Genomic DNA, 17826 nt, shown 5'->3' with positions numbered 1-17826 from the left:
ACTACTTCAGAGGAACTGACACATACACTGGAAAATAGCCGACATATGAAGATTTAGTGCTGCCGATTCCATCGATGGGTGGATGTCACAGTGCTTGGCTGTAAATAACAAGTTGAATTTTTAATATCATGGGGCCCATTAACTTGGGAGGCCATGTTTGTGTGTATGTGCGAGATGTTGTTTTTGGTGGCTACCCTGGACTCTGAGCTCAGTCGTTGCTTGGCCACACTTTCAGAGCAAGGCAGATGCTGCAAAAACCTAAGCCAGCTCTGAAATCAGCATTTAATAAATTGGAAGGATGTACTAAATATGTTTTAGTTAGAAAAAGGGGGAAAAATACATCAACAGCGGTGCCTGCCATCCTGTGGTTACTCAAATCCCTAACTGTTTCACTGGTGTGTGTAGGGTTCTGTTTCCTCAATCACTGGATGTAGTCAATGTCAGCCATGCTGCCAATAGATTGCTGCAGGGATGACATATCTCTTTGTAGGCCATCACAGAAGTTACCTCTGCCATGGGTTCAGGCTGTACCGCATATTTCCAATGGAATGTTTACATTGGGTTTTGGATGAATGAAGGAAATAAACCCATGCCTTATGGTATTCACATGTTTTGTTCAACATGATAATCTCCACAAATGACCACTTGTTTATGATTTTTTAAACATACAAGTTTAAAATAAGTTTAACCACTTAAACCCCAGCATCGGTTGCATTCGCATTGTGAGCTTGTCGATCGACTATTTTCAGCGAAAGCTTTCCCCACAATAACAGAAAACGGAAAAGACACTAGTATTGAGAGACTACGGTTACCCATATGGGGTTTAAGTGGTCAAAAGCCACAGAGCGGCTTCGACAATCCTGGTTGTGATATTAGCGGCTAGAATTTATGTAGGAGAATATATATATTTTGTGGTCGACGACCTCCTCGCTCACGCAGCAAATTTAGAGGGTATACTTGACAGTATGCAGGATGTGTTTAAAGGCCTTCAACGGGCAGGCCCACCTCCACCAAGGGAAAGGGGAAACTGTATATACTTTCCCCATTTTCAACTGTTTTTACTATATTTATATTATATTTTATTATATTTTGACACTTGCTTTGGCAATGTAAACGTATGTTTTCTCATTCCAATAAAGCTCCTTTGAATTGAATTGAAAAGCAACCTCCTTCGAAGGAAGACAGCATTTTTGTCTCATGTGGTGAGAGGAGAGGGGAAGGGGTCCTGACCGACCCAGCTAAAGTCACTCACTTGACGTCAAAGCCTGGTCAATCCCCCGGGAACATTGGAGACCTGTGCAGCTTCCTGGGCTTGGTGTCCTAGTATTGCCATTCATGCAGGACTTCACAGCGATAGCCAACCCCGAAATACCGGCTGACATATAAGGGACATCGCCTTTCATCACCTGTCGGAGGCATCACGGAGCCTCTGTCCTGGCATATTCCAACCCCAAAAAGCTGTTCATTGTTGGCACTGATATGATGGAGTCCTAGGAGTAGTCTGAGTAGTGCTGTCTCAAGAGGGGGAGAGTGGAGAAAGCATGGTCATGTACTGCACCTGCTCCGTTTGAGAGGAATAACTGTGTAACCCGACAAGAGCTGTTGCCTGTGGTTCGGGCAGTGAAGCATTTCCACCCGTATCTACCACAATATACAGACGTGTGCGGTGCACCATTGAGCAGACCACCTCCATGGCAATGCCAATGTGCTGTCCTGGCGACCATGCGAGTGTCAGCAGTGTCAGTGTCTAGTATCAGTTACAGTGACTGGCGGGGACCGTGACAGCTCCGCTGCCCAGAATCCCTTGACACAAACAACCTGCACTACACAGGCTTCGATCCAACTAATGCTAATACTTACACCTCACTGTCTGATACAGTAACAAAAATCAAAGTGAGTCTCTCACCTTCTCTCTCTCTCGTATTTATTATCACTTGACTCACGTGTACCTAATTTTATGAAGAACAAAAATCCTGTTTCTTTCACATTTGTGGCGCAATTAGTGAGTCTACAATGTTTAGAGACCTCTCAATATATTATTAAAATTTGGGGTTGATTAGATGATGCCTTCATGATGTTTGCTATAAAAAAAAAGGCACAAATGTGAGGGAGTGGCCTGCCCCTCCCACAGATTTTAGAGGCCAATTCTAGCCAATCTGTATGGAATATAAAAAATATGATACAGTATGATACATCCAGAGACTTTTGGACAAAAGTGTGTTTTGAAGGGACCATGGAATCCAGGGAAAAAGAAGATTCTGAGTCTATGACCTACGGTTCAAGAGATAAGCCAAAATGTAAAGTGGGCTATAAAGTGCAACCATGAAGATGATTTGAAAAATGTTTGGGGATTGACTTCCTTGGCCTGCTAGCAGCCTGCACAACAAATGTGGTTTATTGGTTAAGTAGAGATCGGCTCTGGACACGCAAACACACACAGACACACAGGGGCAAAAACATAATCTCTGGCCTCGGCCTTTGGTCTGGTAGAGATAATAAGGAGAAGGAGTAAAAGCAGTGACTGTATTTCTAACATATGCAGCAGATGTGTCTGTCTCCTACATGTGTTTATGCAGTGTTTCACCTCTCCTCTTCTCTAGTATTGAAATGCCATTACACAGAAAAGATAATACTCTTTGAATGTGCATCTCTGTTCTTGGAGCATAAGGACAGGGTTCCCTGTGCTGCTAAAAAACGAAATATCCCCTTTCTGTCCTCAGGTCAAATGGGAATACAATGTGTTGCCAATGAAAATATTTTGGGGGGTTGAGAGGAACGCATCACTCACTCCAAACACATGGTAGCAGGAGCTTTCATCCGCAGCATACCTGCAAAAAAGTTGAAATCTGACAGCTCATACACCAGCGTGTTGACAAATCGTTTTGCTATCAATCAATCCAAAACAACCATTATCACCACGTCCACTGCCCAGTGGAAAACCTGACATGCCTTAGTAGAAATATCTCTGTAATGCCTTTTAAATGGTGCTGCCCTGAGCCAACTTCAACAAGTTACAGCCTGCGCACACTAGATAAATGTAAATTATGATAGCAAGTAACTATTTACATTTATTACTGTACCTGATTTTTGGAGGGGGTGGGTGGGATGGGGGCTTGCTCCCTATAATATTTAAACACGTGTTTCCGCAAATTTTCAGTAATATACATTTGACCAGTTTGTACTTTTTTCTTTTTTTGTCGTATTCTAGACTTGAGTAGATGCTGAACTGAGGAGTATATTTACTAGTACAAGTATGTCAGCACTTTTCCCGCCACTGATATTGTGAGTGGCTGTTTCTAATTGCCTATGACACCATCGGGCCAGATAGAGACTTACAGTAAATGTCCCAGTGATGGATAGATGGCATAATATAATAATTTCTCTGTCCATTTTACAGATCATAGAAATCCAATTTCAGCCTCAGATAAGAATGACAGGGATTAATAACGGTGATAAGTGATTCTTGGCTCAGCTGGTGAGTTTTATAGTACATGTTAGAAATGGATACCCTGGCTCTTACACGATTTACTCTTGATTTGGCTTAGTGGACAGTATCCTGAGCCAAGACTGTAAATTGATAAATGCTTATGGCTATTTTTAGTGCAGAGGGAAAACAGAGGTGGCCTATATAGACCCCTTGGGGACTCCAGTCAACTAAGTATAGAGTACCAGTGGTTAAAAGATGAAGGAATCTCCATGTTGAGTGTTTGTTGTTTACATGGTTAACAGTGGCAAAATCAGGGAAATATCTAACATTGCTAAGGATGGCTATGGTCGGTCGGACTGTCAGTACAAACAACATATCTCAAACATTACTGGCTGGATTGTCATGGAATTCATGCTCTACAGAAGATGAACCCTAGTTATTTTGGTGACCCCATAGACTTTCCTCTTGGGCCACCCTTGGGCCAAACTTTGCATTTGCGCAAGTGTTGGGCAGATTACCATGAAACTTGTTGAGTACATTCATGCTCCCCAGAAGAAGAACCCTAACCATTGAGCGATCTCATGACCTTTTCTCTATACCCTCTGGCCAAAAATGTCAAATTTGCACACAAGACATTTCATAATCTTACAGGCAGATTGCAATGGAATTTGCAGAAAAGTGCATGTTCATGCTCTCTAGGAGGAAGAACTGTTTGGATTTGGTGAGCTGTTCTCTAGCGCCACTCTCACGTCACACTTGACATTTTAGTCCCCCTGTAGGTTCCACGAATGGTGTTGGGAAGGACCCCTTGAACCACTGTGTGGTTAGTCTGGTTACTGGTTAGGTGGGTTGTGTTCGCCCTTGTGCATTTATTAGACACAGATGACAATGGTGGAGAGCGAGGTCCATTTATTTTCCTTAGTGAACAGGTGATAGTACACAGCAGGGTTGTGTGTGGTTTGTTTATCATACACGCACACAGGCACTCTGGTGTGTAGCAGACATGTAAACTAGACTTAATATGTCTAAATAGTGCAAACGTTATCTTTACAGACGGAGCGTCTCTTGCTTCGGACGTTCAGCTCTTTGTTCTTTAGTTCTCGCGAGATGAGGGCCAGTCTTACTAGCCGGGCTCGCTGTAGTCTCGCGAGGGGCGGAACGGTCTCTCGGGCAGAAAAGGGGGGGGGGGGAGAGGGAGGGAGAGAGAGAGAGAGAGAGAGAGAGGGCGCAGTCTTTCTAACAAATGGTAATGTCCAATGTTCGTTTGGATTTCTTTTGGGCTGCATTTATCAATTATTTTCTTAGAGATTGTTCTGTCGATTACTTTTTCGATTAATCAAATAATCAAGAGTCATGTTTTTTTAAATAATTTGTTTAGTATAAAAATAATTCAATGAATTGACACTATTGGTGTTATTTTAAACTTTGTCTTACAAAAATAGCAAAAATAGCCGATTCACAAGCTCACATCGCAATGTGTGGTGAGGTTGTAGATATGCTATTTTTGCTTTTTTATTTGTAATTAAAGCTAAAACTTTTTTATTTTTATTATTAAAATTGATTATCCATATTTATTATAATCGATTACTTTAATTAACTGTTGCACCACTAGTCATTTGGTCAGTTGTGGGACCCCGGGGGTGGTGTTGGTTCCCATTGGTGTTGCTTAGTCCTACCCCCTATGAGGTGCTTCTAATAGTATAGCTTCACCCCACCCCTTTTTACCATTGGCCAATGATAGAAATGTCATAACATTTGAATCACTTCTTCTTAATTCTTGCTGGAACAAATTAAAGTAACATATGATCTGTGCAGTTGGCCACAGGCATTAGAATGAAAATCAATTCTTCATGAAAGTTAAATAAATAAATTAAATACTCATTGGACAGTGGGGAAAACTAATTGCTAATAATTCCCACAATAAAAACTCTGGATTATTATATTGCAATGTTTAGCCTACAGCCATGAAGTGATAATCTTGTGAAACCCAACACAATAGTGTTGCCACTGGATCCAGTGACATTTGTTATAAGATGATGCTTAGAAGATGATGGTCCAATTGGTTCCGTGATTACTTTTTGGCCAGTGGTGAAAAGTAAAGAAGTACATTTAATCAAGTACGTCACGTGTTTAAGTACAGTTTTGAGGTACTTTTACTTTACTAGATTATTTCCTTTTTTTATACTTCTACTCCACTACAACTCGGAGGCAAATATTGTACTTTTTACTTCACTGCAATTATTTGACATTTAGTTACCATAGTTACATAGTTAGCCCTATTTTATACTTTGGCTGTTCGAAAATAGCTGATCTATAAGGTCACCATTTCAGAACAACTTGATTAACCACTTAAACCCTATAAACTTGTTGTATGTCAACTAGCAAAAATAGCACATCTACAAGCTCACAACATGTATTTTTTGCCAAACGTTCGCCTATTCTGCCTATTATTATGACCAGAATATGGATGGTAGGATTCATGTTAATTTGAGAATCTCTTCTTCTCACGTTCTCTCTTTCTCTCTCGTTCCTGTAATATGACTCCTCCTGAGTTGCTATATCATATGATTTAGCGGTTCTTATTGGCTCGACCAAATCTGGTCTTCTATAGATTTTCTTTTTTTTCCTTCTTCTTTTTTTCCATTGGGTCGATGAACCTGGTTTGGGCAACATATGAAAGGTTAAGGCAGAAAACAATGTAGCTGGATGAATATCATACGATTCATGTTTTACGATTCCTGTGGTTTCCATAGCAAACTTTTATTCAATTCTCCAGCAGTTCCTGAGCAAATAGTTAGTTTTTTATTCTTTGAATACATACAACATAACTTTTAATGGGATCTCGTAAATACCAAAGAGTACAAAAAACAAAAACAAAAATATGTTCATGTACACAAATAAAACAACAAAAAAAGTACTGGTCAAAAGCCATTACATTACATTAAGATTTAAAAAAAATCTCTTGATCGATACTGAACACACTTGTACACACCTTAGGTTTCCGTTAGTACGGGTTTGGTTTTCAGTTTGTGCTTTGGTCCAATGCTGCCAGTTGACTGCAGGTGCATTTTGATGAGATAAATAATGCTGGTTCTGGGACAACTCTCTGGAATACTTGGGAATTCAATGTATGGACACTTTCCAATCCGGGAGGAAAGAGTTAAGGATGTTTTATACTTAGCTGCGTGCCGTTGTCATGCACTGAAAATAGCCGATCTACAAGCTCACAACATGTCGCAGCACGAAGTGTTGTGGATCTTGTAGATCTGCTATTTTTTTTGTTGCATGACGCAGTCCACAACCAAGTATAACTCAGGCTTTAAACTAAGCAGAGCACACATGCTTCTATTTTTCCCCTCATATACAGACAGCTTTATGTAAAAAGTGCATTGTAATGAAATACATTGAGTTATTAGTGTGGTTTAGAAGTACTATATTCTCTGCCTCTGAAGCCATACGCGTGTTAAATGTTGTTGTGGCTTTTGTTGTGGTTAGCAACAGTCCGTTTCCAGGGGTGGGGACCATCGACTGCATCAAGGCCCTGCAGCAGGATGTAGTTGGTTGCCCTCGGTAACAACCCCTCCTCTTCCCCCTGTGTTACCACTTCCCAGGGATGGGAACCCCGCACTCGTACCAGCCCACAAAAGGATGGGGCGTGCGTCTGCCGATAGTTCCAAACGTCACTGGCTCCTGTCTGTATGAGCGGTGAAATCCTAGAGAATGAAACACACCAAAGTTTACATCCATCCATTCACAGCTGCGGGTCATTTCCAGATGTGAGCACTCCATGTGTGACGCTGCACGTCATTTATCAGTAGAAAAGTTATTTTCTTACATTCTGCCTTACTTTCTGAGGGCTACCCTTGTCAGAATAACGAACGATATGGTAGAAATGTACAAGTAGCTAGATGGAAATACCTAGCTAATGTATTGAAGTGTATTTTATTTACCTTGTGCTGTGGGCAGATTATTTGAGAGGTAGACAGGGCCTGATCTTCCGTCCAGATAGGAGTCTACGAATTGGCAGTGGTCCTCTCCCTGGCCAAATGTGTCTCCTATACTGTAGAAGGGTTCTGTAGGAGAGGGGGGGGGGTGTCATGAGCAATCTCTACCAAATGTTCCATAATGTACATAAAATAAAATAAAAAAGGGTATTGGAGGTATGTAAAGTGATCAAGGTACAGTAGGTTACCCCTAAGACCGTCTCCCATGAAGATCTTGTATCGGAGCGAGTTGCACAGAACCACTCCCACAAACTTCCTGTACCAGGTGCGCTTCACGTACTGGCTGCCTTTACAGGCGCTGTGAGCGTGGTTGTACTTGAAGGTGAAGGGAATCCAGATTGGCTCTCCACCTGTGGAGGGCGCAGTCAAAGAGAACACGTTTGACGTTTTAGTCCAGCAAGGAGAGAGCAGGTAGGGATTCAGTGGCTTTTCACCACAATGAACACATTTAGCATTGACTGTTAGTGGGCAGAGATCCTGTGTCCCTTTTCCATTATATTATATTACCATATAATAATATGGTAATATAATATAATGGAATATTATCCCATTATATTATATTACCATACTCCATTATATTTTATGTACTAGACATTGAGACGTATGGTAAGATTTCCTCTGTGTTGAATGGATTTACTACAGTAAATGGAAATGGTGAAAATTGACCTTATAACAGCATTGAACGTTGAGTTAAAAGGCGTGCATAATATGTGTTGGAGAGATGGAATGGAAAGATGGAGAAGTCCCCAATGCTGCAAAGCAGGGTCGATGAAGGACGCCAATTTGGAGGACTGGAGGGTGGACCGTCCAAGAGACCAGCCACTTGAAACCTTCACATGTAGTTTTAGACATGCTTGTATGTTTGTTTGTTTTGTTTCCCAAATAGGGCAGTTTCCCAAATACTCTCCTCAAACACTGATTAGACAGGAAATGTGAAAAAAGGGCTAGTTTAGTATGTGCCAAGATGACACATATGCATTTGTTTCTAGTTAATACAATACATCTACTGATGCACAAACTTGGACACATCATCAGTGTTGTTTCCTGGAGTCACTGGGTGTTTCGGGTCTTGCAACACCCTCCTCAAGGCGACCCGACCCGGCCTGTGTCCAAGTGGCATGCTACTGCCCTCACTGTCTCTTGGGGGCTTAGGGTGACTGGTGAGATGTGAGATAGCAGCAGGTGTTGGCGACACAAGGAGGCTCTAAGCACTGTGGGTTGCCTCCGAACCAAGTGACTTCTGTGCGCTGTGTCGTCGTTGCCGCTGAACAGCAAACATCTCATTCTAAATTGATGGATTTTTAAACCCTCCTTGCAGGTTTGTCCGCAGTCTGTAGCTTTTGGGTTCTTCCTAATGGAAGAAGTGGTTTGGGCTATGACTTAACTCATGTCCATGCTGTGTTTCTGTGTCAGGTCAGATAATGAAAATGAATGAGGAGCCTGTTTAAGCAGTCCAGGGGAAGAACTGAATCTCGGCATCTCTGGGATGAAGTTTGATTATTCTCCTTTCTTTTTTCTTTTCAATAAATATTAGTGCCAAGCACCACACAGATTAAATATTTTCATCCATGAAGTAAGACACTGTGGCAAGTAGGTCGAGTGATGGTCCTTGTTTTGCAGTTGTGGGAAGATAAGTGTAGATGAGTGGGTGCTGACTGCTAGTGGAGGATGGATGTTTTTCCTCTGACATCTGTGCCAGGTTAAGTAAAGAAAAACAAAACTCAGTGAAGGAGCAAAGAAAACTACATTTATTTTGTATTTTTGTTAGCCTGCCATGAACCTACCCATGTTGACTATTACACTTCACTGTTTCGAATGTCAACATAGTTGAACGGTGAGAAAGTATGATGCTTTGGTAATGCTACCAAGCATGGCGAGCAGAATGAATAACATTCACAGCGTGTTACAAATCACTCTGTTAGTACAATGATAGGCCTTGTGAATGGCACTCAATGATGCATGCAAGCTAACATATCCAGAGAGATGCTCCTCCCCAGCCATGCAGTAAATCACCTAAATACACTGTTCATGCACCGTAGCGCCCCAAGGGCTGCTAAAGATGGCCGCGAGAAACAGACGAAGAAATTTTCCCACATCCATACCTCATTCTCAAATACTCACCAGAGCTCTAAAAACACTACGACACTGTAAAATCCTCAGTGTTGAATTAACACTGAGGATTTTACTGGGTGTTAATAGCGCAATTCTACTGTGGCACAGCTAGAAGTTTTTTTTTAAACCACAGAAATCATTCAAGTGTAATATTTCATGGAAGTGGCATGTTTCCTCAGAGATGGTTGACTCTTCATAATCTCAGCTTGGCATTAGTAAGCAAAAGGCCTTAACTGACCTTAACTGTATGTACTTACCAGGTGGTCTCTCAATGAGGAGTGGATCATCTGAAAGCAAGACAGAGACGATTGTATAAAGGGAGGATCTGGACACAGACAGTCACATCGAGTCTAATGTATTCACCCGAGTATGGAAGACCCTTCATTTTCATAATGCATTGTACATGTAAGCCTGTTTCCACTCATTGCAATCAAAATAGCACCCGTTTGATTTCCTTTTTTATGACTTGAACAGTACATGTTGAGCTTACCGTGTAGCAAACAAAAGGAAATCAGATTTTTGTTCATTTAGAAGTCTGTGTGATATGAAAAGATTGTCTTTAATTTAAACGTTCACATTTTGCGACTGCAGCTTTGCATAACATTTGTGTGTAAAATGACTATAGTTACATTTTGCAACGGTATTGTATACACACCTGATTCAGTGACATAGGTGAGTGTGTCGCTGACTGGGCCCAAACCGAATACATTCTTGGCCTGCACTTTGAAGTAGTACCTGTGTAAAAAACAAAGCATGCCATTAAATATTTTAATGAGACATTTAGCTGTTAAAGTGTCATTCTGCCAGTTTTGTTGTGACTGGGTCAGCCGGTGAGCAAAATGTTAATGACCATAGCAGATGACAGGACATACTTTAAAGTCTGGTTGATTTAAGGCAAGTCTGCCATTATGTCCGCATGAACACAAAGTGAGCACAGTGCAATAAAATGGACATTTGCACATGTTGAAGCTAGTTGTTGGGAGTGAGAGTGGAGGATCGGTCGGAAAAAGAGACATCTTGCGAAGGGGAGATTAAAAGATAGGAGGCAGGGATGAAAATGAAAGACAGAAGTGTGTGTGGGGGGGGGGGGGGGGGGGTAGGAACTTCACGCCGAGGGCTTTACTCTCCTAGCTGTAGAGCAGAACAGTCTGGCAGTGAGCTCACTTTGTCTCAGTGAAACACTGCGGAGGAATCATAAAATCCCATCAGATTAAAAACAACACCAGCGGTGACGACACTTTGCAAACTTTTCCACAGTGGCTTCCTCTCTGTGTGTGTGTGTGTGTGTGTGTGTGTGTGTGTGTGTGTGTGTGTGTGTGTGTGTGTGTGTGTGTGTGTGTGTGTGTGTGTGTGTGTGTGTGTGTGTGTGTGTGTGTGTGTGTGTGTGTGTGTGTGTGTGTGTGTGTGTGTGTGTGTGTGTGTGTGTGTGTGTGTGCATAAAAATGTATATAAAATGTGTGCACTATATGTGTTTGTAACGCCTTTAGTCTTTCCGACCACTCAAACTTTTTACATTGTACTTCACATTCACCCCCTCCACACACACCGCAAAGACATAACACTATTATGTGTTCCAAGCAGTACACATTCACACAACAAACACCAATCTGCTCAGTTACGGGTTTAGCGTCTTGCTAAAGGACACTTCAACACTCATTCAGGAGGAGCCCGGGATAGAACCGGGAACCTTCCAGCTCCCTGACGGCCCCTCTACCTCCTGTGTGCACGTGTGTGTGTGTACGCGACTACGTGCGTGAACTTAACTGCATGTGTGAGAGTGTGTATGTTTGTGTGAGAATGTGCATATTCATGTGCAGAACTGTGTGTGTTACTCTCCTGTGCTCAGCGGGGTCACATACAGTAAGATCATGGTTTGTTCATTTCTACCCAAACCAGACCTGGATCCAATCACTGTAGCTGTGTTAACCCCTGACCAAAATATAAATCATTAGAGAGAGACAGAGAGAGAGAATTGGCATTAAGAGAAGGCTAAAGAACAAATGGGGTGAGAATGTGGAGGGCAAAAAAGCCAGGAGGCAGCTCATGAGATGATAATGAACCAGAGATGATAAAACTCCGCCTGTCTATGCCACTTAAACCAAAAACAACAATAACATAAAACAAATATTCAATATCTTTGGGTGAAAAGCTACTAACTGTATACAGTAACTGTACACACTGTTGCTCAACTGCAGTCCAGCTTGGCTGCATTACATGCCCTTCAGACATGTTTCACCGTGGAGTCATCAGGGAAGACAGATAGATATCCTGGAGGTGTACGATCCCCCTTGTGCAGAAAGACTGAAATGTATACATGTCTTCAATTAAGCACAGGCGGCCGTACCAAAACAGCTCAGCCCACAAAACAAGAGTCGATTATAAACTGTCACTTACGTCGACTACATTTTCATGATACTGATGTGCGTGTATGTGCAGAAATTGATAAGTGTGCAAGATTGTATCAAAATACAAAAGTCACGGGGTCAAATAGAACACGTGCATTGTACTGCAGGTTGTGTTTCAGCAGTGCAAAGTTATGGATCTGGCAGGATCTGGCCGCCAGAAGGACCCTCCAGCATCTGAGGGAAATGTCTGGACGGCCCCATAAACCACGATCAACCGTAACCAGGAGCGACACGCTACCTTGGATACGGATCGGCTGCCACGGAGGGAAACCTTTGCAGACACTTAGGAAATCTCACCCTCATCCCCAACACACACTCACATGTCAGACCTCTACTGTTTGTGTTTGTTTCCTACAGTCGTAGATAAGACACCTATCATAATAGCTCAGACTGACCCATACTTCCACGGCTGACACAAGCACAGCTGATTGTTTTTGGATGGAGCCTCACATCTGCACCAAGTTAACAGGTTTTCAGTTGATAAAACAGCAGTCTGGACTCGGCAGATACTATGCAAATAGTTCTTTGCACTTTGTGTACAGTACATCTGCACTTGCACTCCTGTTTGTAGTTAAAGCTTGCTGGGGTTCATGGCAGCCACACAGTTGTCTTGCATCTGCTGCTGCTGCTACTATGGTAATTGTGCTGTCACTCATGCATGCAGTTGTGATATGATGCCACATGATTGATAGATCTAAATAATAATAATAAATGATAAATAATAAATAATCTCAGACACGTTGTCAGGATCATCCTCAACTTTGTTTTCGTTATTCACAACAACTGCTTTTTGTTAAATAGTAAGAAGTAGTAGTAGTAGTAGTAGTAGAACAAAGGTTAGGCACTTATAAGCTATTAGCTTCAGCCTATACCTTTTCGGTCAGCCCAAAATGCTCAACTAGGACGGCACCCGGGTCAGGTTAGCCAATCAGGGACTTCCAATCAGGGCAACCCTAAGCTGATGCTTCAATCTCCTGAACACACAGATAATTTGTGAGTTCTCCTCCGAGAACACACAGTTCTTGGAAAAGGTTGGTCCGTTTTCTCTGTTTCTCTCACTCTGTCTGTCTCCCATTTTCTCTACAGGGTGAGAATGATTCCAATGTGTAATGTTAATTCTTTTTGAACAGACAGAGTTATGGGGTGTCAGAAGAACATAGTGTGTTTTTGATGCGTTGACATTTGGATAGAACCACGTTGTTCTAACTACAGTAAGTACTGTATGACCTCACACAAAAAGTCTGTGATTCACTTACTGTCGTTAGATGAATGGTACTTACGTAAAGTAGGTGACCAACACGCACGCTAATGCTTCGGCACACAGGGAACATACATAATGGATAGCATGGGGTATAGCTTTGAATAATCTCAGAATTATCAGAGAGATGAAAATTCTCAAATCCTTTGTTGATCAAAGATTGTATTTGTCTATATGGTCTAATAGCACATCAATTAGCATAATATAGCATAATAACTGAGCCTGACACCAATTAGCATAATAACTGGACCTGACACCAATTAGCATAATATAGCATAATAACTGAGCCTGTCTATTTGTACTCCCACGTCTCAAACAAAAGGCCTTTACAAGCACAGCGGTAAACAGAACAAGACGTTGGAATCAGGTACAAACTAATAACATTTACAGTTTTCTCTTGGGTCCACATGTTTCCATACACTTGTTTTGAAAGCTATGACCCGCAACTCCTGAGACGTGGTTTTGGAGAAATGCCTCTTGAGTGTTGACTGAAGCAGCTTGTGTTTCTATCTGTCTGCATGTGTTTGCGTGTGTGTGCATCAAATCATGTCGGCAGTATTTTCTTTAATGCTCCTTGTGCGCGGCCAGGATCTCAACGGCACTTCTCAGCGAGTCACATTTTGGGTCAGATTGCGTCTGTTCCTTAACCTTCCTCCATTTAACCAGGGCTGATTTATTGCACTCTGTTGGCTTTCCATTCTCTTATATAAGCATAGCCTTGTCTGCATCCAGCTCAGCCCTGATTAACATCAGTCTACCCTTGATACCAGCACTAAACAGAAACACACACACGCACACACGCACACGCACATCCATGCTTTTAAACACACATACAAGCATGCACATCACGCATGTTCTGCAACTAATAGGATGAAGCGATAATGGTATAAACATTCCCATAAGCACAAATAAACAAGCCACAAGCCACACAGGCAAGCACCTGCAGCACAGACGGACACACCCATAGACATGACACATGTGTAAAACATCCTGTAAACAAGCATCCAACCTCTGTTTCTGTTGTGAGTTATTGTTATTGTTCTTTATGTGTCCGGTATGTGCTTGCATGCAGCAGGCAACAGTCTGCTGAATGTAGTGTACAAAGTACACTCAAGCACAGATTCACAAGTTCACATCCTATGTGTGCGTATGCTCAACATGGCAATACACACACAGATTTGGACAAAAGCATATATAGCCTATACCTGTTGATATTTATATTATATATATTATTTCGGAGGGCCTTCCGCTCATTTCCGCTGACTACATTAATTCCCAAACCCCTAATCCCAACTTCAACACTACAACATGCAAAACCTTAGCAGGCCTTTCACACGGGACGCACATAGGCGGCAACAATGTGCTCACCTTGCTGTTATGGTCAGCACAAGCAGACAGCCAAGCGGTAAAATGTACCTTATATTAGCAGCCATCTTTGTTTATAGTATCACCCTGGTTAAGGGTGACAGATACAATTTGGAGAAATCAAGCAGAGTTATTTAGTGTATTGGGATAAAAGGAGGGGGCAACAAGTATATTGGGTTTAAACGGTTAACCGTAGTTATAATCCTAATAAAAAACCCTAAATGTAAAATGGTGCCTTTAAAAGTGAGTATTAGTAAAACTGCAAGACCTCAGATGCGTGTTCACACACACACACACACACACACACACACACACACACACACACACACACACACACACACACACACACACACACACACACACACACACACACACACACACACACACACACACACACACACACACACACACACACACACACACACACACACACACACACACACACTCTACCTGGAGTTGGGCTTGAGGTTCTCCACAGCCAGGTGTGTCCCAGTAGAGGGTCCGGTGGACCATCTGTTGTTGATGACATCATCATATGAAGCACTGTAGACCACGTAGCCTGTAGGACGCAATGCAACGCAAAAGGTCAAAGTTCACAGGCCTTTTTTAGAAACTCTTAATCAATAACAATAACAATTGACTCAGATCTCATAATCTCTGCCTGTATTTAGGACAGAGTACAGTATAGGAATTGGTTCTACAACAGTGTTTCTATTGAAGTCATGCAAAACAGTGTGTAAACGACAATGTTAACCTACAGTATATCCTTAAATGGAAGGAAAATGTCCATTCCAAGACCAAGACACAATATTAGTTACTTAACAGTTGCCTAAACAAAACATCAACATATGTAAAGGTGTTTTGTATTATTTTGTCAAACAAGGCCCATATCTGTTTTAAACCTGGTGTCATCAATCATTATGACTGTGTATGCGTAATTATTTCCTAATTGCAGCTATTTAATTTTGGATCAAATCTCTTCAATTAAAAATATTGGAGCTGAGTAGAAAGACAAAGAGCAAGAGAAAATAATAGAACTAGAATCTTGAGGGGAAAGGTTATGGAAATTGTCTAGGAATTGTCTGCCAGGAGATGTGGAGGAATGGAGGTCATTTTCGGTTAACAGTGAAGAGTAATATTGCAGCCCCGGGTATTTTCTATAGGTCACGCAGAGTCTTCTACAAACTGTCCAAATTGCTGTCTTTCACCTCCTGTTTTCCCTGTCTCTGGCTAATCCTCAGACGCCTGTGAGTGTCCTGAGGTCATGGCAGCCTTCGATCATTCCACACAGCCAATGGCAACCAGCGCTGCCACACACCAAACTATCAAATCGTTCTTATTGGACGGTTAAGGGCCTCCTATTTTTGCTGGAGCCATGCCAACACAGCTGGCTGCAGGAAAGAGACAAGGGAAATAGTAATGCAGACACTTTTCTCGTTTACTTTCTCTCACTGTTTTTCATTCCTTCTCTGTTGCTGACGTTTTGAGGGGAATCGCTGCAGTTTCTTAGCTACTGGTCTTAACTGTATGCCTCTTGTTCACTTTCTATTGTATCTTTTTGTCTGTGTCTGTGTGCCTATTCATTGGTGTAATCTGTCCGTCCGTCCGTCCGTCCGCCCACCATCTATCCATCCACTGATCATTGTTGGCTACTGAGAAGACTCTTGTGATGCCTCTTGCCTCTACTTAATGCTTTGGCCAGTTGTTCACAACAAACACGGAGCAGACATGGGATAGGGCTGCAGAGAGAGATAACTTCAACATCTGGAAAACCGCATAGACGATGAGAAATGACACAGATGGAGAGAGAAAATAAGAGCGAGGGAATAGATGCAGAAAGGCCATTCCAGTACTTGCAGGGTGTAGTTCTTTCAGTAGGCAGGAAATCAATCCATTGGTATTTGGTTTCACTGTCTCCGAAACCCAGTGAGTGTAATTATGGATTCTGATCTTCATATCCAAAATCATATTGGTAACATTACTAGGACAGCTTTTTATCATTTGAAAAGCATCTCCAAAATCACTTAACCACTTAAACCCTATATACTACTGTACACCATACTCACTGTATCTCCTGAAAATAGATGATCCACAAGCTCTACAAGCTTGTAGAATTGCTATCTTCACCGAATGTTCACCTTTGACGTGCCCAGATTAGGGATGATAGGGTTCATGTGGTTAAAGGTAGACATTTCAGTCTGAATCTGAATAAAAAAGGGCCATGCATTTGTCTCCAACATTTATTTGATTTATATATATATTTTTTTTTATGAACACTGATCTCTGATACAACTGATCCAGAATGACGCAGCACGGCGCACGCCCGGTCTTCAAATCTCCCTATTTGTTTACATCTCCCTCTCTCTTCTCTGTGTTCCCCTCACTGGCTTCCGCTGCTGGCATCCATGTCAAAACACTGGTGATGACCTACAAGGCAATCAAGGACATGCCCCCCCCCCCCCATATTCATCCCCTACACCCCTTCCCGTACACTTAGACGAGCAAACACAGGAAATCTGTGCCTCCCTTTCCTCCCTTGGCCAACGCTCCAAGCATCCTAGACTAGAAATGCAGAGATGAGACATGGATAAAATACCAGTCAATAATGCCAGACAGTGTAAATAAGCATGTGGTCCTTTGGTTAGAAACTCAGCACATAAGACTTCAGAGCACTCGTCTTAAAGGACCATTCTGCTGTCAATTCCTATCATCGTCTGTTCAGCTTCGGCCATATGTTTACTTTTACAGAGTCATTCAAACTTTCCTGAACTTAAATGAACAACTGAATCAATGTTGGCTATGGCTAATATAATTGCACAGTTAATTAGACATGGATGTTTGAATCTTGTTTGTAAATCAACTTTTTCTCTATGGACTGTTTTCAGCTAGACTTTTCAATCTGCACCTTAAAATGCATTACATGTAACAACAAACAACAATATAACTTGGACAAAAAAAGAACACTGCAATGACATGTAGTGTGTTGTTGCATTACCTATCTGAAGCAAGTTTCAAATCACTGCAGGTTGATTTTCATATCATTGAAATGAATCCAATGGCTTTGGATAATGGTCAGCAGTAGCCTAGCTAATGTCTATTCACAGCTTCAGCCATATATCATACATGCATTGGACAATATATCTGTTTATGGCTTTTTAAAATGTATTATTATTTTTGTTTAAAGTTTTATCAAAACGATCCTGAACTTAACTGAATAATTGAATCAAAGTTGGCTAAACAGAATTGCGTAGTTAA

At 41.7% G+C, this 17826-nt stretch overlaps 1 protein-coding gene across 3 annotated transcripts in view; it reads right to left on the bottom strand.

Moving 5' to 3' along the window:
- Positions 1-6166: 6166 nt before the first annotated feature.
- Positions 6167-17826, bottom strand: part of fndc1 (fibronectin type III domain containing 1) — a 44046-nt gene continuing 32386 nt past the window's right edge. For all 3 annotated transcript variants that reach the window (XM_080452989.1, XM_080452991.1, XM_080452990.1), the window contains 6 exons: positions 15022-15130; positions 10199-10278; positions 9801-9830; positions 7620-7781; positions 7378-7500; positions 6167-7140 (listed from right to left, as the gene is read on the bottom strand). In XM_080452989.1, the coding sequence (XP_080309115.1) occupies positions 7025-7140; positions 7378-7500; positions 7620-7781; positions 9801-9830; positions 10199-10278; positions 15022-15130 (620 nt within the window). In that variant the 3' untranslated portion in view covers positions 6167-7024. The remainder of the gene's footprint in view (positions 7141-7377; positions 7501-7619; positions 7782-9800; positions 9831-10198; positions 10279-15021; positions 15131-17826) is intronic.

Source organism: Gymnoscopelus braueri (genome assembly GCF_963280865.1).
Source record: "Gymnoscopelus braueri genome assembly, chromosome: 16".
Classification (NCBI taxonomy): Eukaryota; Metazoa; Chordata; class Actinopteri; order Myctophiformes; family Myctophidae; genus Gymnoscopelus; species Gymnoscopelus braueri.
Note: the sequence above shows the minus strand (reverse complement) of the source record. Positions and strands in the feature narration are given on the sequence as shown.